This window comes from Desarmillaria tabescens, assembly GCF_030435595.1.
Source record: "Desarmillaria tabescens strain CCBAS 213 chromosome Unknown EV420scaffold_1, whole genome shotgun sequence".
Taxonomy (NCBI): domain Eukaryota; kingdom Fungi; phylum Basidiomycota; class Agaricomycetes; order Agaricales; family Physalacriaceae; genus Desarmillaria; species Desarmillaria tabescens.
Genome location: NW_026848300.1, coordinates 1348528 through 1364123, shown reverse-complemented (window position 1 = coordinate 1364123; position 15596 = coordinate 1348528). Strand labels below are relative to the sequence as shown.

The 15596-nt window shown below is 47.9% G+C and overlaps 8 protein-coding genes across 8 annotated transcripts; 4 read left to right on the top strand and 4 right to left on the bottom strand.

Moving 5' to 3' along the window:
- Positions 1 to 48: 48 nt before the first annotated feature.
- Positions 49 to 2255, bottom strand: EV420DRAFT_1616092 (cytochrome P450; the record flags this gene model as incomplete). Its single annotated transcript, XM_060475090.1, has 14 exons — positions 49 to 172; positions 238 to 381; positions 430 to 552; positions 597 to 621; positions 677 to 733; positions 785 to 970; positions 1103 to 1175; positions 1229 to 1317; positions 1338 to 1376; positions 1429 to 1592; positions 1649 to 1786; positions 1843 to 1912; positions 1963 to 2183; positions 2239 to 2255. 14 exons carry the CDS (start codon positions 2253 to 2255, stop codon positions 49 to 51), a joined length of 1470 nt encoding a protein of 489 aa, XP_060339271.1.
- A 943-nt stretch (positions 2256 to 3198) lies between these two features.
- Positions 3199 to 4661, bottom strand: EV420DRAFT_1494673 (uncharacterized protein). Its single transcript, XM_060470816.1, has 3 exons — positions 3855 to 4661; positions 3445 to 3799; positions 3199 to 3395 (listed from the first exon to the last, which is right to left on the bottom strand). The coding sequence occupies exons 1-3, from the start codon at positions 4627 to 4629 to the stop codon at positions 3341 to 3343; spliced, it is 1185 nt and encodes a 394-aa protein (XP_060339270.1). The 5' UTR covers positions 4630 to 4661; the 3' UTR covers positions 3199 to 3340.
- Positions 4662 to 4936: 275 nt separating this feature from the next.
- Positions 4937 to 6276, top strand: EV420DRAFT_1494671 (pre-mRNA-splicing factor CWC2). The gene is made up of 4 exons (XM_060470815.1): positions 4937 to 5132; positions 5186 to 5237; positions 5290 to 5645; positions 5696 to 6276. The coding sequence occupies exons 1-4, from the start codon at positions 4976 to 4978 to the stop codon at positions 6268 to 6270; spliced, it is 1140 nt and encodes a 379-aa protein (XP_060339269.1). The 5' UTR covers positions 4937 to 4975; the 3' UTR covers positions 6271 to 6276.
- EV420DRAFT_1494668 (uncharacterized protein) lies at positions 6277 to 7757 on the bottom strand. The gene is made up of 8 exons (XM_060470814.1): positions 7637 to 7757; positions 7565 to 7582; positions 7167 to 7512; positions 7041 to 7120; positions 6956 to 6996; positions 6756 to 6906; positions 6541 to 6705; positions 6277 to 6489 (listed from the first exon to the last, which is right to left on the bottom strand). Exons 1-8 carry the CDS (start codon positions 7691 to 7693, stop codon positions 6313 to 6315), a joined length of 1035 nt encoding a protein of 344 aa, XP_060339268.1. The 5' UTR covers positions 7694 to 7757; the 3' UTR covers positions 6277 to 6312.
- Positions 7758 to 8022: 265 nt separating this feature from the next.
- Positions 8023 to 9403, top strand: EV420DRAFT_35975 (uncharacterized protein). Its single transcript, XM_060481841.1, has 6 exons — positions 8023 to 8198; positions 8256 to 8427; positions 8486 to 8571; positions 8626 to 8747; positions 8801 to 8876; positions 8989 to 9403. The coding sequence occupies exons 1-6, from the start codon at positions 8132 to 8134 to the stop codon at positions 9096 to 9098; spliced, it is 633 nt and encodes a 210-aa protein (XP_060339267.1). The 5' UTR covers positions 8023 to 8131; the 3' UTR covers positions 9099 to 9403.
- Positions 9404 to 9453: 50 nt separating this feature from the next.
- On the top strand, positions 9454 to 11602 carry EV420DRAFT_35660 (actin 2). The gene is made up of 11 exons (XM_060481833.1): positions 9454 to 9727; positions 9783 to 9853; positions 9912 to 9948; positions 10001 to 10006; positions 10066 to 10093; positions 10144 to 10212; positions 10264 to 10863; positions 10915 to 10986; positions 11043 to 11187; positions 11247 to 11385; positions 11444 to 11602. Exons 2-11 carry the CDS (start codon positions 9830 to 9832, stop codon positions 11452 to 11454), a joined length of 1131 nt encoding a protein of 376 aa, XP_060339266.1. The 5' UTR covers positions 9454 to 9727; positions 9783 to 9829; the 3' UTR covers positions 11455 to 11602.
- On the bottom strand, positions 11551 to 13343 carry EV420DRAFT_1494636 (uncharacterized protein). The gene is made up of 8 exons (XM_060470813.1): positions 13150 to 13343; positions 12905 to 13093; positions 12670 to 12856; positions 12436 to 12622; positions 12270 to 12385; positions 12096 to 12217; positions 11918 to 12046; positions 11551 to 11863 (listed from the first exon to the last, which is right to left on the bottom strand). Exons 2-8 carry the CDS (start codon positions 13022 to 13024, stop codon positions 11750 to 11752), a joined length of 975 nt encoding a protein of 324 aa, XP_060339265.1. The 5' UTR covers positions 13025 to 13093; positions 13150 to 13343; the 3' UTR covers positions 11551 to 11749.
- Positions 13344 to 14411: 1068 nt separating this feature from the next.
- Positions 14412 to 15526, top strand: EV420DRAFT_1757217 (uncharacterized protein). The gene is made up of 3 exons (XM_060480508.1): positions 14412 to 14876; positions 14929 to 15062; positions 15121 to 15526. Exons 1-2 carry the CDS (start codon positions 14426 to 14428, stop codon positions 15048 to 15050), a joined length of 573 nt encoding a protein of 190 aa, XP_060339264.1. The 5' UTR covers positions 14412 to 14425; the 3' UTR covers positions 15051 to 15062; positions 15121 to 15526.
- Positions 15527 to 15596: the final 70 nt, after the last annotated feature.

Below are 15596 nucleotides of genomic sequence, written 5' to 3'. Positions count from 1 at the left end.
GGCAATAAAGAATGTTGATGCCGCAATCTATGACTTCCAGATACAATACTATGCTACGGTACTGATACCTATGGCATCATCCCTTATGTCCGCAGACCCGACTTCCGAAACAATTAATGCATGTGCCTGGGCAGAACGCGCCTTGAAAACACATTTGAAAGGTAATGGATGGCTAAATTTGTCCGGTCGTATCAGACATCATTGAACAAAACAAAAACAAAAAAAAACAGGAAATACCTCAGGAAGTCACTGGTGAAGGTGTTGATAGGTTCGACGATGCGACCGTTGTCACCCACAGCCTTTGAAATGGATAGCGTAGATAGAATAGACGCGATAGCAATCCAGGAGGTATTGGAGGCAAAGTATCGACCGGCACAGATCCTACGCAAGTCATCGCCACGAAAGATATACAATTAACATGAAGCGAACCGTCTTCCGAAGCCAAATGCAGCCGTAGGATCAGGAGGAAGCTTTTTGCCTTCCCTTTTAATAAAACGTTCAGGGTCAAACACCAGAGGGTTTGGATAGTCTTTCTCATCGTGAAGGATCGCCCTGCAATCAAGTCAGTTTTTAGTGGTGGATGTTCTGACATTTACCAAACATTCGCAATAACGGTTGCGCCTGAGAAACAACTCAAGCTCAAGGTAGTTCAAGTTGTGAAGAAGGCAGAGCTCACCTCCTGGAATGTAATAGCCTTTGTACACGTCGTCTTTCACGCTACGATGAGCCAAACCTAAGGTTTCGGTGGGTCAATATAACCAATAACGTTATCGGGAGCAGTTACCCAGAGGAAAAACAGGGTTCCATCTTAGCGCTTCAGATAGAGTGGCGTTAATGTAGGGAAGCTTATGACGATCATCAAAGTGTGGTAGTCGGGATTGGCCCACAATGGCATCCAGTTCCGCTTGCGCCTTAACTTGAACTTCTGGGTAAAGCAGAATCGCCAGAATCACGGAAAGGATAGTAGAAACTGTCTATAGGCTCAATCCGTTAGACGATAGAAACTGAAGGATTATTATGAAGACCTACAGTGTCGGCCCCCTCTAGTGTTCCAGGAGAGAAAGTCACTTTATATAGTTACCGATGAAAACGTCAAACGAACCAGCAAAGGCCATCGCGGCAACGTTTTTGATAACTTCGACGTCGGCCCCGTTCTGTTTCACCTTCTCGAGATTCTGAGAAACAAATGAAAGAGCTAGAGTACTGTTTCTGACCTTTACAGTGATACGGAGTAGGGTATGAGGATCAATCTTCGAGGGACAGAGTCATCACTTACAGGTGATTCTGATACATATCTGAAAGGCTCCTCTATCATGGCTTGAACATCTTTCCTCCACATGGCGCAAGATTCTTAAATCTAGCTCCAGGAAACCACTCTTGATGAATTCGCTGTCTAAATATGTCGTCTGATAGCGCAAGTTCACTTACTGGGGAGAACTTTCAGAACGGGAAAGTAATCAACAAGAAAGGTCCCTTCGGTGCCGCTGATATGAGCACTGATCACACCCTGATCTGCCAACTGCACAAACCGATCTTCATCTGGTTCAACGTCGTAATCGTAAACAGTCTTCATAATAATTGAACCAGCGTAGCTGAGGAGTAACTTGTATTGAGATGATGCAGGTTGTAATACAATGAGGAAACTTACTGACGGATATGATGAGATACGCCATCTTCAGAGTCCAGTAGCTGGCGTAATAATACAAAAGTAGCTTTCATCTGCACTGGATAGAAGGACGGGAGTGTGCGGGCTTGAAAATATTGATGGAACATTCGTCGATGCACTCTCCGTAACGATGACATTCATTCTTTTGCAGCAGCCTTCAGAACACGGCAACTGACCTCCACCTATCAGAATACCGCATGATAGATAAAGCAAAGTCCCATCCCGACAACCGCAGCATCTGCATATCTATGAAAGAAACGTCAGAACCTAGGATAACCAGTATGATCCTCTCGAACCTGGTCTATCAGAGTAGAGTGCGGAACGCTTTTCAAGCAACTCAGTGGCTACTTGGGCTGAGTTGAGGATAATGGTCGGATTGCCAGGAGTATTCAAATACAAGACGTCTCCATATGTCGCGGTCCATTGAGCGTAGGTGATCCATGGGTATTCGGCTGGAATATCACAAAGATTTCCTATGAAGGGAAGACCCTTAGGACCAGGAGGAAAAGGGAGAGATCTAGCAGGGGTGCGCCAGCGACGGTACAAGATCACCACGAACACGAGAGACCAACAGAGGAACCATATACATCAAGAGAATAAGATGCGTAGACAAGTCGGTAGCCCATCTTATAGGGAGCAACGGGTCGTGAAAAGTCCGGAACGTCCACCAGTTAGAAGATATTTCAGATTATATACCGAGGATGATAAGCAAGCACAAGTTCACGGCGTACGCAAAAGTCGTGAGTGTGAGGATCGGGGGTTTCCTCGGATCCTGGTCGGGCTAAGTGCGTCCACGTGGAACAGACAGTCAGAATGGATGAATCGTGACGGCGTGCACAATATATCGAGTCCTTTACTGGCTCCATAATTAAGAAACTAGTGAATACGCTGAGGAATGCTATCACGTAATTGAAAGGCTCTGGGGTCTAGGGCATCCACCTCCACTCGTGAGCAAGCTTCTTGAGCTTCCGATTACGAGTCGGATTCCGGTTAAATTGAATAATATACAAGCCATCCGCTGGGTTCAGTGAATACGGTGCTTTGAAGAATCGGGCCGCGATCGATCCTTGATGAATTCTGTTGAGTTGGGGCGGATGTCATGAATGGAAGGAGAGACCTAACCGAGGAAGGGTCAACAATCGTGGCACAAGCCTTCGATCTTGGTATACTGTCTTGTCATTAGCTATACTGAATGGTTGCCCCGAGGCCGTTAGACTGCATGAGAGTATATTACTTGCAATAACCACATTCAGGGGCCTTGGTGTGTTTTCATAGCATGTAATGCCATGAAGTGAGCATGCCAGTAACGGAAGTAATTTATTTGCTAGGGCCTGTTCAGCGGTGGTGAGGATGATATTTCGACCAACCCACCTCGGTAGCTAGAAAGCCTCTGTGAGGACATTCCCCGGTTGAGTGGTCAGATTTCAGCTAATGTATCAAGAATCGTGTTAAGTGCTTCGTAGTGATCCCGGATTGACGTTCGCTTGTGCGACTTTGAACCGCGTCAATACGTATTCACGATGAATGAATAAGCCGAGCCCTGGTATCTATTTATCTGGCCTTCGAGTTGTTATAACTGCTGTCATTATTCTTTTCGCCTGATAGAAATCACAACACCTCTGGTACTTTTTAAGACTGTAATACTCCGCACCGCCCTAGCGCCAAGTGATGGAGCTAATGGACATCGTCACAAAACGGTCTCGTGGTTGATGTCATGCTTCTCCTGCGACTACTGACCTTTGAGCACACGCAACATACAAAAAGGATAAATAACTCACGACGTGGCGTGCACTCGTAAGATCCCAACGCTGCGCATCCGTTTCAATACGTCTGCCTCGATTGCTGATCTATCTCCTATATCAAAAGATACATCCACATCTACCTTCCGTAGACTGGAATGAGTGAGAAAAACCTTCTCCAAATCAGACCATGGCATAGCCACGAGATCATCCGCTGAATGAATACGAAAACTTAAAGACACGTCTTCAAGCACGTTCGACGTGATAGTTGAAAGAAGACAAGGCAGAACCGGTCTCATGATACAATCTCCATTACACGTGAGGTCGATATTCTCGAGGTGAAGAGTGCGGAGGTCGGTTTGACAGGACAAATGAAGCGCCGTGGAGATATCTGCTATTTATATGTACGTATTAGCTTGGCATAACAACAATTTAGCACCTGTACATACCAGCTGGGATCGGTTTATTCTGGTGCCGTGAGAATGACAGCAGAAAGTGGCGAAGGTTTGAACCCAAGGTATCAAGGGCGCGACGGACGTAAGGCAGGTCATCGAACGTGATGTTCCGCAACCGAATTGTGTGAATGTCCAGCGAACGTGCGGCGCCAAGACATGCTAGGAACACCGGTATACCTTCATCTGAGTTAAGCTCCACGGTCTTCAGTCCGGGGGGTATGTGGAGCTGTTCCGCTGACTGCACGGCGTGCTCTATGTACTTGGAGAACCGAAGATGCGCAGAAAAATGCCTGAGGATAGGGAAACTGGATAATATCTGTACGACTGTGTGCAGGTCGTGAGTGATGAGAGAATCGAGCTCAAGCTGCTCGAGATGAGCAAACTGTCCAAGCAGTGAAATAATGTGGTTCTGATCTGGAATTGGGTATGTTGTCCAGTCGACGTTGGCCAGTCTGATGACGCGCACATTTGAGACACGAGTGAGACTATTAAATTTTAGCACCCGGTCGAATGGTATGTTCACCATTGAGGGACGTGTAGCATTGCTGTCAAATTCGATCCGTGAGATATACGGCGCGAAAGTGCAATCTGGCGCTTCGAGCAGGCGAAAAAACTCTGCAGCCCGCCAAGGCCAGAGCTGGACAGTGGCAAAGCCGTTGATCCGACTGCGAGCAAGCCACCGGGAACAGACGAGTGCACACGTGCTCAACGAGGCAGGCTCGTCGTGCAGAAGGTCGATGATAAAATCAGTGAGCTCTGGTGGAAGCATGGGCAGGAAATGGTGAGGAGGAAAGCGAGCTCCAGTATTTATATGGAGTGTATATATTTATTACTGCTGCAGCGCCCCCCACATGACCCCAAGTATTACGCATTGAATCTGGTTCAGACGGCGGGTAGGCCCCAATCCAGGGCAACCGACGAAAATGGAGAATTTCCAGACTCAGTGCCAGACAGAAACGGAATGAGTATATTGTACCCCTTCATCATTGCAAGAGGGGGGACATCCAGCATTGAAGAATACTCCTGCGAAGCCTAGTAAACTGAAAGGATATTTAGTAGCAGAAAGGAAGTGGCACGTGGTATTTCAATTACCAACTCAGTCTTGTACCATCATCATGGCTTCCAACAGCAACGAAACAGAAACGCAGACAGTCACCGTCGTCGCGCCAAAGACTCAGAAAAAGGCGAAAAAGTTGACGAAACCAGCGCGTAAGCAGGTCAAGCCGGGCGAAGTGGAGAAGAAAGAGACGCCTCAGACGGGGAAAGAATACAGTTCGTTGAGTTGTTCTTATTTCTCTGCCTTCGTGCTCACTGTCTTCTCAAAGACATCTGGTACAATAAATGGGCTGGAGGCGACCGTGAGGATAGCTACTCCAAGTGCGCAATATCTTACTGCAGTTTCGTCAGCTACTTACCCTTTTTCCTGTAGCAAAGTAAAATCCCAAACAAGATGCAACATCAAGAAAGACTCGGGCCTGACTCGTGCCAACCTAACTGGAATGAAGTACTGCTGTCTCTTCTTCGCCCGTGGCTGTTGTCCTTATGGTTGGGAATGCGAATACTTGCACTGTCTCCCCGATCCAGAGGACGCGCTGCCTGACAGCTCAAAAGACTGTTTCGCGCGCGACAAGTTCGCAGACTACCGTGATGACATGGGTGGTGTTGGTAGCTTCAACAGGATGAATCGTACTCTCTACGTTGGACGGATCAAGGAGACAGGCAATGGCCTTGAGACGGAGGAAGTCGTTCGGAGGCACTTCAAGGAGTTTGGTCAGATAGAGCATGGTCAGTAGCCTTTTTTCACCAGCTTCGTCTCATATTTAACTATTCTACAGATGATTCTGAGACAGGGTGGGCAGTCAAGGTACTGCAGTACCGAAGTGTCGCCTTCGTCACCTACGTGTCTGAGCTGCACGCGCAGTTTGCCAAAGAAGCAATGGCGTGCCAATCTCTAGACAACGACGAGATTCTCAATGTTCGATGGGCTACCGAGGATCCTAATCCAACCTCCAAGGTTTTGGAGAAGAGACGCCTGGAGACGATGGGTCAAGAGGTCATACGCTCCAAAATGGACCCCCGTATTGTCGATGCTATGAGGACAATCAGAGCATTGGAAGATGGTGATGCGCTTGACGAAGAGGGAAATGTAGTGCAGGAAGATGGAGAGGACAGTGAAGAACCTGAAAGCAAGCGTCGGCGGCTAGATGTTGAAGCCCCTTCACCGTCACCTCCTCCGCCGGAGGCGCCGTCAAAACCAGTTGGGCTACTGAGCGCCGATGTTATGGAAGGTCTTAAATATTTCGCAGAGATTCGGCAGCAGAATGGCGCATCTTTTGTGAAATCTAGCAGTGCCCCAACAGCGCCAATTGGATTAAACCTTGCCGGCTACGGGAGCGATGACGAGGACTAGATGCATTGTATATCCTTATCTACGTTAATAGCATGTGTAACTTCAGTCTTGACCTCCCCCGCTACCCTCAGCGCCGCCCTCTCGAATGCCTTGAAGTGCGTATTCATGGCCCTCCTCTGCAGCGTCTACCTCTGCTTTCTCTTTCAAATACTTTTCAAACTCCCAATCTTCAGAGCCATCTTCATCTTCATCTTCGAACCATTCAGGGTTGTATTGGAACTAGATGTACAGTGAGCATAGCATTACAATGTCAAGGTGACTGAATCTTACCAGGTCTCTACCACTCATGCCGATGTTCTTTCCTGCGGCATGTTGAGCATCTTTCGCTTTGCGCAAAGCTTCTTCTTCTGCCTCTTTTTTGTCCATACGGGTCTTTTTCCAGTGGGCAAACGTTTCAGGCGTTACTGGCGTAAGATTAGGGCCCAGTTTGTGACGCTTGATTGTCGTGAATTATCAAATCCCCCTCTCACATTAATAAAACATACCTCAACTTCAAGGAATTCTTCGATACTGATGGTATTGGCTTTCGCGGCGGCTTCCAGAGCCTTCCTTTGAGATTTAAGGACGAAGCCTGGCGGTAGGGCGTGTCGATACATGCAGTTTTCACCATTTGGACATTCCCAGAACCAGCCAAATCTGTGAATGATTAAAAGACGCCGAATGACAGTGTGATTCTCGTACATACTTTTCCGTTTCAATGGCTTGAATAAAATGTTTGCAGACAATCTGCAGAATATTAGTGCTGCAGCATGGGATGATACGCTACATACATCTGTAGTTGTGCGAGGCTTTCCTGATTTCGAGAGCACGACACTACGGAGTTTTTCTTCGTCCCACGTATCCATCGTATCTGTAGCACGAGTCAGTCATAATTACCTGCTGTGCGTAGAGCTTACCTTTGAGTTTCTCCTCCCTCGAATCCTCGTACAAATTCTTCTTCTCCACCTTCCGGCCCACATTGACGTCGTGGCTAAACTTGCACTTGCTCCCCTTCTCACAAGTCCCAGACTTGAAGAACGCACACAGCACCGTCTTGGGGTCGACACCAAGCGGCACTTTCTGGGTCTGCACCGGCTTAAAGAGTGCCGCCTCCTCCTTTTTGCGTTTCTCTTCTTCCAACTTTGCCTTCTCCCGTAAAGCCTTTTCCTTTTCCTTCTCGAGCGTAGCACGAGATTTGCCGGTAACGGCTGCTTGGGCTTGGATTTGGGCTACCTGTTGTTTGACCTTGGCTGATTTATTTTTCTGACGGGCTGGGTAAGCCAAAAGAGTGCACAAAGAGACGGAGAAAGCGAACGTTTTTCATTCCAAAGGTCTGGACGTCTTAGACGATTAGCACGGTACATCAGGGTATCGACGGTCGATTCACCTTGTCCTCCTTGACCTTGTTGGAAGATCCGCTTGCCTTTGCATTTTTCGGTGGCATCGTGGAAGAGAGTCGAGGCCGCTGCTGACGACAAGGGTGGATGAAGAAGCCAAGTGAGCTTTCGGCGCTCTCCGATTGCGCTGACTTGATTTGTGCATCACTTGCACTTGCACGGCGATTACAATGTTGCAATTCGACGATTTCTTTGCCTGGATTGAAGTCGACGGCGACCACTTGCCTTAATATGCTGTTGAATATTCCCGGGAGAAAAAGCAGGTGAAGTGCTGGATACCTTCACAGACGTTTAAACAAGGTTCATCTCTGACCGGTACCAACGATATTGTTCACCGTCTGTCTCAGGCTTTTTCTGTCCATTGGCGACATAGGAATCGCAGATTTGTTACTTCTGGTAGAGTCCACATTGATGGATCTTTCGCTGGTAGTCGACTGCTGGAGGCACCTGGTCGTCCTTTATACCGGCCTTCCGATGTGGTTTCAATGAACTCCACACGGACTTCAGCGACAACAGTTCGACCACTCTTATTTTCTTCTATAGAACTGACCGGTATGATGACTAGCCGTCGTTTCTTGATTCCGTGAATTCTCATGAAATCTTACCGAGACGACGACGAGATGCGAGCAGCAGAGTCTGTACAGGACTTGGGCGAAATCAAGCTTAAGATATGGCAAGTTAGCTGTTTGTATGCAATCAGAAGACCAAAGCCAATCCAGGCCTTCAACCCCGTCAACAAAATCCACGAACGGTCCAAGAAAGTTGTTCCTCACTCTGTACAGTAAGCCTGACCCATTTTCTCTTTGAAACGCATGTAGAATATAGTAGATTGGGTGCAGAGGTGCCGCGATCAAGCCTGTAGAGACAATGCAGACGGCCAAAGTTTGTGAACAAGTCACTTTCATATTCTATTATAGACCCCTAGGTGAGCTTGCGATCTTTACAATAGCATGTTTTAATCTTAAACGCCTGTTTCCAGACATACTACAAGCAAATGGGATGGCACCAGCTACGATTAAATGCCCTATATCACCATCGCCGCCTCCCAAACCTGAGCCCGAACAGTCAGAAGACGACGACGAGAAGATCGCTGCTTTGAAGGTTCGACAGTCGTTCATATTTTTGTTCCTTTGTTTATATCAACAACCACGTAGGAGCAAATTCGTCAAATCAGGGAACGCAAGAAAAGCAAAGCTAAAGTCGAAGTCAAAAGAGAATTCAAACAGGAAGGTTCCTATTTGAATGGGGAGGTTATTGATTTGACTGGTATTACTAGTCCTTCCTTGCTTCATTTCTCATGCTCACTGAATAATAAAGAGGACTGATAAAACAATTTGCACAGAATGGCAATGTGACATAGTTTTCGGTATATGGCATGTTAAATTCAAGGCTTCGACATTTGCTCGGTCGGCGGATTCCTGCGCTTTTGTGAGGATACTCTTGGCGCTTTAGAGTCAGTCAGTTCGGCTGCCAGTATATAGTTGCCATTTTGGGAAATCCAACACCAACTATCGTGTTTTTCTGCGCATATCTGGCAGCCGCACTGACTCATACTGCGAGACTTGAAACAGTTCTACAATTCGAGTCATCTAAACTACCCACCCATTTTTTTGTGGAATGTGCATGAGGCTTCACTGGTTTCGGGCAACCGACTACGTCGGCCCCGTCAACTCGTTAGAGGGGGGATAGAATGTATGTGTTGTGTTTTGCGTTCATGGAGTTAAGTTCAAACAAGGACCGAAAATGAAGGAGACGCCCGGGGAGTTGCATTTGTGCATGACTATCGCGTCAGGCCACGTCCACGAGGACGTCATCGAGTCTCACACTACCCACTAAAACCCCGGTTGGTATCATACCTACCCATTTTTTTGTTTCATGCTGCGCAGCTCGTTCTTGACTTGGCTGGACAGAATTCAATAACACGCCATGTCGTGCGATACTGATAAACGGAGCCGCCTGTCTAACCGCAGCGACATGGCTACGGCGCAACTCGTCTGACTGAAGGCGCCAGCGCGTCTTTCTCCGGGCCGTTCCGCAGCACCTTTCAATGATCTTTGTAGCTCTTTAGCGCAGCCGGAGTGGTGAGTAACCATTTTGGTGCGTTTCAAAGTGTTCTCAATGTGTATAAAACCAAAGATGTCTACGCCTTGAAGTACCACCAATTTCTTCGCTGCTTCGTCAAAATGGATGATGATATCGCTGCTCTTGTTGGTCTTTCATCATACTTTTCTTCCTGTTCATTGGTGATAAAGGTCATATCATTAGGTTATCGACAATGGTTCCGGCATGTGCAAGGCTGGGTGTGAGTTTTTTGTATCATCATTATGTTCTCAACTTTGAACTCGCTCTTTCAGTCGCAGGTATGATCTACTTTCAGATCTAAGTTTCTTCGTGCCGACGCTTCCTGATGTCATTCTAGGCGACGACGCGCCTCGTGCCGTTTTCGCGTCAGTTGAACACGCTCCTGCTACGAATTCTTAACGAACGTCCTTTCTAGATCTATCGTCGGTCGTCCCCGTCTGCAGAATGTCATGGTTGGGATGGGCAACAAGGATGCGTACGTAGGGTAAGTGTCCTCATCAGTTGCTGATGAATGTAACTGGAACAAATTTACTAGCGATGAAGCCCAAGCCAAGCGAGGTATCTTGACCTTGAAGTATCCCATCGAGCATGGCATTGTCACCAACTGGGACGATATGGAAAAGATCTGGCACCACACGTTCTTCAACGAGCTCCGCGTCGCCCCCGAGGAACACCCTGTGCTTCTGACAGAGGCGCCCAGGAATCCTAAAGCCAACAGGGAGAAGATGACCCAGCTCATGTTTGAGACTTTCAACGTACCAGCGTTCTACGTCTCTATCCAGGCGGTCCTCTCCCTTTACGCTACGGGCCGTACCACCGGCATCGTCATGGACTCGGGCGACGGCGTCTCCCATACTGTCCCGATCTACGAGGGCTTCTCTCTTCCCCACGCTATCCTTCGTTTGGATCTGGCCGGTCGGGACATTACTGATCAGCTGGTCAAGAATTTGGGAGAGCGAGGGTACAGCCTAGGTAACAGCTCTGCCGAACGCGAAATCGTTCGCGACATTAAGGAGAAGCTCTGTTACGTTGCTCTCGATTTTGACCAGGAGCTGGATACGTCAATGAGGTCTTCGGCGCTCGAGAAGGACTATGAATTGCCGGACGGCCAGGTTATTACCATCGGTAATGAAAGGTTCGTCTCCTATTGGTTGCAGACTTTTGTGCTTAATCCATTCAAAAAAAGATTCCGTGCACCTGAGGCGTTATTCAACCCTTCCATGCTTGGAATGGAGGCTGCTGGTATCCACGAGACTATGTGAGCGGATTGATCAGAGCACCAGATTTGGAATATATACTAATGATCTGCTCTAGGTACAATTCCATCTACAAGTGCGATTTGGACATCCGCCGTGAGCTGTACAATAATATGGTCCTCTCTGGAGGCACTACCATGTTTCCTGGTTTGCCTGATCGCATGCAGAAGGAGATGACTGCTTTGGCTCCGACTAGTGTCAAGGCATGCCGCCGCCCGCTGTGTTCCTCTTTACCTGCTGTTAACCTGTCTCTCTATTCCAGGTTAAAGTTGTTGCCTCTCCTGAGAGGAAATACTCCGTCTGGATTGGCGGCTCTATCTTGGGGTCGCTTAGTACGTTTCAGAACATGTGGATCTCCAAACAGGAGTACGACGAAAGTGGACCTAGCATTGTCCATCGCAGTGAGCTTCCTGCCTGAACTGGTCAAGCTGCTTAGCATCTTACGCATCCGATTTCCAGAGTGCTTCTAAACCCCTCGACCTGACTAACGGGCTTCCTATATGTAGTTAAGTATACTTCAGCGTGTTCATGCAATATTGTTTGCCGTTATGTTCTGAGAAGATGAACCTAGTAGTTGGCTCTGTATTTATGTCACAGACTACGGAACAATGAATAGTTATGCGGCAGGGTTTTACATGAGCGGCAGGTATCCGGTGATAGAAAACAAGTGAAAGCGATCGATAGCGATGTGGAAATAAGGATTAATAGAATAAAATACGGAGAAACGATGTGCTGATAGGTATTCGATAATCAAGGCTAAACCGCCTAAACAGTCAAGTCGAAGTATACGTTTGAGAGCCCGAAAGGTTTGTTGTACTCGTCTTTGATCTCGGGTGAAGCGTCTTCTTGCGAACCAGACGCCCTGTCGTTATCGTTCTGCTTTGTTAACCATGGTATATATGTGTGCGCGGGCGATGAGTTGATAGAGCACACCTGTGGAGTCTTGGGGAGCACAACATCCTCCTCGTCAAGCTTTATGACATCCCTCGATGCGTATACATCATCTGGACCTGTCAGGTCGATGATACCGTCGTCATGCTTCACCACCTTATTCGCTCGCATCTATGAAGATCTTAGTGACTTGATGGTCTGAAAATGGGAGATAACGAACATAGAGAAATTCAATTTCTGCATCATCCACGACGATGACGTCTTTGACTTCCGGTTTGCTCGTGTCTTGAGCTGGTTGGACAGGTTGAGGCCGCGGGGCGATGTCCTCTGCTTGCAACACATCTAATTGGCACAGTCTGGTCCAGTTCGAGGTATATGCACTGTACCAACGTACCAAGGGGTCGATACTTGAAGCAGAAGGTAACGATGGGATTACCTTTGGGCTTTGTGAAACTAAATGGTTTGCGCTGGCTCCGACTGATGCTTTCAACACGTCTTGGAGACCCGAGACTGGACTGATCTGTCATGCGAAGCGTAGAAGTTGCAAGGAGGCGTCGCACCTAGCCTCATGGTCAATTCCCTTCTTATTATGCTCGTGATACACACGGCGAGTCAAATCAACCCCTTGACTTATATTGTTCAAAGGAGGGCGGTGATTGCGGTTCCGGCGCCGCTCAACGCGATAGAGTGTTACCTCGATTTCGCCAAGACTAGGGGGAGCGGCGACATCGAGATACGCATCGTCGTCTGGATAGAAGTCAGCCAAGGGCGAGTTGCCGAAGCAATGTACTCGCCCGTAAGATTGAGTTTTGTGAACATGAATGGCCTCTTGGAGCTGTCTGAATCCCTGACACCGCCAAGGAAGACTTCGTTTCTCCGCGGAGAGTCAATGTACCTGGGTGGGTAAGTAGTGCCATCGATAGACGGGTTGCCCCGCGTAGGCGACGAAACGACAGAGTCTTTCCAGTGAAGGCGAAAAGTCTACAACAATGCAGCATTGGAAGCTGTAGAGAAATGGTGTATATGCACCTTATTGGCTTCCGACGCGATCCAGCAAGTCACCCTGGCGCCGTCGACGGTCACTCCATATTCCTCTGCTTCAACACCATCGATAGATACCCAGGCAGAGAATTCGCTAAAGGAGAGCATGTATTGCGTAGGCAGTATATGTATGTTGGAAGAAGAGAACTTTGCAGTAACACGTCAAAACAACTGTTGCTGTTGGCATGCCATGTTATAGGTTCGGACAATCAGAGACGGGGCTTGGAACGAACCTACATGCCATGGCACGTCGATACTATTCGATAGGTCGGATGCGACATTCGGTCCCTACAGCTTGGAATATGCTAAAAATTCATGCTGGAGACCGGTGCGACGCGACGCGAGCAGACGCGAAATAGTTGAAGACAAAAAGGCTCTATATACACAGCCACATGGACCTTAAAACACGACGACCTTATTCCAAACACTCAATCCAATGCTGTCCAGCCACCCTTCTCGAAAGCGATGATCTCGTCCCAACCAGGCGGGTATTTGCTACTACGTCGTCAACCGAACCAAGGAATACCTGATATCTCAGAGTCTCCAGCTGTCGAACGAACATGGTCAGTCCCGGACAACATGATGTTCGGCGGGCTTGAACTGAAGATATTTCCCCTGGGGCTACAAAGTATGAAACTCGACGAAAAGCTGGTGACCCGAGCAAAGCCTTCCAGTTTTCAAGCTTGCGCAGATCCACGAACAAATTAAAATGTCGATCTATGCAGCAGAAGAACCCTCCCTCGCAATGCTATTTAGCTTGGATACTTCTCAAAAGCGTCCCAGAGGAGAGGTCAGAAACTTCCGTAGTGCGAACCATAGTTTGATGAAATTAGATTTGAAGCTTCTCGGACCGCGGAGAATGCAGTTCGACTCTCTTGCCGCCTCTGGTTTTTGCTCGCAATTCGGAACGAGACAGCCACATACAGAGAGCCTGAAGATCAAGCCCGATCGACCGTCACTGTGGCGTCGCGTTTGTACCAACTTGCTGCCTGTCGCCACCTGCGCGTTTTTGCACATTGACTCCCATGCCACCCTGGATCTCTAGTCTTCACAACCCTGAAACAGGACATACTGCTAAGGAATCGCGAATAATGGCTCAAATGTGAAAGTTGATTCCTTGTAATTCCAAAAGGCTACGAACGGCACCAAAAAAGGGTGGTATCAAGTCGGTCCGTTACTCACTTGTTTGTTAATTAACCAACGGTCGACAGTTACTCTTACATTCGCCGTGCACGCGATTAATAGGCTATACAGCTCGTATCTAACTAGCTGCCGTACTCTACTCAATTCTTCTTGGGGCGGCTTCTGGTCTCGGTGAACCCCATGAAGAGTGTCCTTCGTCGCTTCTGGAATACATATTTCGCCTAGCATGCGTCTTCCGTCAGGTATACGGAAACGAAACGCACCCTTTAACATGCTGTTTCAGCAAGCTCGATTTGCGCCATGTGTTCACTTCGTAGTCTATAAAATCGGCCTTTCTTGATCGCACCTCACTCCCAAACGGTCGAAATGGTCGAACAACTGTCACCTTACGATCTGGTGGTGCGGGATACCATTAACTGTGTCTCCTTAGAGGATGAAAATGAGTCCTCCAATATTCCATCGCACTCCACCTCTACTGTTTTGCATTCGTACTCAAATGAGAGGCTCGTTTCTGGCTCTGGCTCTCCAGCTGACTCCTCACAGCGGCTTCGCCATATCACGGTATCCTACACGTCGACTCCACTTGCTGAGTTTCAGTTTTCAGAAACTCCTCCACAGCAATTGTCCACGTTGTCGCGCAATAGACGCGCACCATCCCCTTCCAGCTCCCCACCCATGACTATCACATCTTCATCCACCAAGCACACACTTGACGTACACCTTCCACCTGACATCCAGCCAGAGATGGTGACTATATCTGCCCAAAAAGGTGATAAGCTGAAAGTAGTCGCTGATGCATGGCATATGGAAAGCAACTGTAAGTTCGTTTCACAGTCGTCTCAGGCTCATCTTACGATTCAAATTACAAGGTCCCTACGAGTGGTTGATTACTTTCCCACCACTTGACATTGACATGTCAACGGTTCACGCCAAGTTCGGTGGTGACGGCCTCCTTAGTATCGATGTTTGCAGAATTCGCAAGTATTCGTAAATGCTAGTTAAGGTATGTCACATAGTATCCCTCCCTTGCATCACTTTTTGACTTCTTCGGCTGCTCACAGAGACGTCCGGACTCGTAGGCTCTGTTGCGTGCTCTCATGCACACAGTTGACTTGTATAGTGTCTTAAAAAGTAGAATTTGGACAATTCGAATGGACGCGTTGTACATGTATATCTCTGGCTTTCTTCTAGTGTCATGCCATCATAACAACTTACTCTTTATATCCTGGATGAATGACACAAAAATCAACGCTCAGCAATGGCTCAAAAGAGCTGAACCATGGACCGTCAGTAGCGATGACAAAACTTAGGAGAAATCAGTCGTAGAAATCAGAGGAGATTGTTAGCTGTGAAATTTTGAAGCAACAGAGCGCATGTAGACTTCAGAGCACAGAGTGGCGATCAAACGGTAGGCGCTTCATCCAGGCACTATGCTTTGAAGCAGGACGATAGGAAACCATTCCTTACCTTTCGGATTGCTTTCGGATCCTTGAACGACGCACGCGCGAAAAGGCACCACGGCACGTGTCGGGGATGT

Bases quoted from the DNA above. Each gene is read 5' to 3' on its own strand.
- EV420DRAFT_1494636 (XM_060470813.1), bottom strand. From the start codon at position 13,024: ATGCTCTCCTTTAGCGAATTCTCTGCCTGGGTATCTATCGATGGTGTT. The intron at 12,857-12,904 runs GTGCATATACAC...GCATTGTTGTAG, and splicing joins TCGCGTCGGAAGCCAATAAG to ACTTTTCGCCTTCACTGGAA. The intron at 11,864-11,917 runs GTGTGCTCTATC...TGGTTAACAAAG, and splicing joins TGCTCCCCAAGACTCCACAG to CAGAACGATAACGACAGGGC.
- EV420DRAFT_35975 (XM_060481841.1), top strand. From the start codon at position 8,132: ATGAACTCCACACGGACTTCAGCGACAACAGTTCGACCACTCTTATTT. The intron at 8,428-8,485 runs GTAAGCCTGACC...GATTGGGTGCAG, and splicing joins GTTGTTCCTCACTCTGTACA to AGGTGCCGCGATCAAGCCTG. The intron at 8,572-8,625 runs GTGAGCTTGCGA...GCCTGTTTCCAG, and splicing joins ATTCTATTATAGACCCCTAG to ACATACTACAAGCAAATGGG.
- EV420DRAFT_1757217 (XM_060480508.1), top strand. From the start codon at position 14,426: ATGGTCGAACAACTGTCACCTTACGATCTGGTGGTGCGGGATACCATT. The intron at 14,877-14,928 runs GTAAGTTCGTTT...TCAAATTACAAG, and splicing joins ATGGCATATGGAAAGCAACT to GTCCCTACGAGTGGTTGATT.
- EV420DRAFT_35660 (XM_060481833.1), top strand. From the start codon at position 9,830: ATGGATGATGATATCGCTGCTCTT. The intron at 10,864-10,914 runs GTTCGTCTCCTA...ATTCAAAAAAAG, and splicing joins ATTACCATCGGTAATGAAAG to ATTCCGTGCACCTGAGGCGT. The intron at 10,987-11,042 runs GTGAGCGGATTG...GATCTGCTCTAG, and splicing joins GCTGGTATCCACGAGACTAT to GTACAATTCCATCTACAAGT.
- EV420DRAFT_1494671 (XM_060470815.1), top strand. From the start codon at position 4,976: ATGGCTTCCAACAGCAACGAAACAGAAACGCAGACAGTCACCGTCGTC. The intron at 5,133-5,185 runs GTTCGTTGAGTT...GTCTTCTCAAAG, and splicing joins TCAGACGGGGAAAGAATACA to ACATCTGGTACAATAAATGG. The intron at 5,646-5,695 runs GTCAGTAGCCTT...ACTATTCTACAG, and splicing joins GTTTGGTCAGATAGAGCATG to ATGATTCTGAGACAGGGTGG.
- EV420DRAFT_1494673 (XM_060470816.1), bottom strand. From the start codon at position 4,629: ATGCTTCCACCAGAGCTCACTGATTTTATCATCGACCTTCTGCACGAC. The intron at 3,800-3,854 runs GTATGTACAGGT...ACATATAAATAG, and splicing joins GAATAAACCGATCCCAGCTG to CAGATATCTCCACGGCGCTT. The intron at 3,396-3,444 runs GTGAGTTATTTA...AAAGGTCAGTAG, and splicing joins TTACGAGTGCACGCCACGTC to TCGCAGGAGAAGCATGACAT.
- EV420DRAFT_1494668 (XM_060470814.1), bottom strand. From the start codon at position 7,693: ATGCCACCGAAAAATGCAAAGGCAAGCGGATCTTCCAACAAGGTCAAG. The intron at 6,997-7,040 runs GTATGTAGCGTA...AATATTCTGCAG, and splicing joins AGCCTCGCACAACTACAGAT to ATTGTCTGCAAACATTTTAT. The intron at 6,490-6,540 runs GTAAGATTCAGT...CTGTACATCTAG, and splicing joins GCATGAGTGGTAGAGACCTG to TTCCAATACAACCCTGAATG.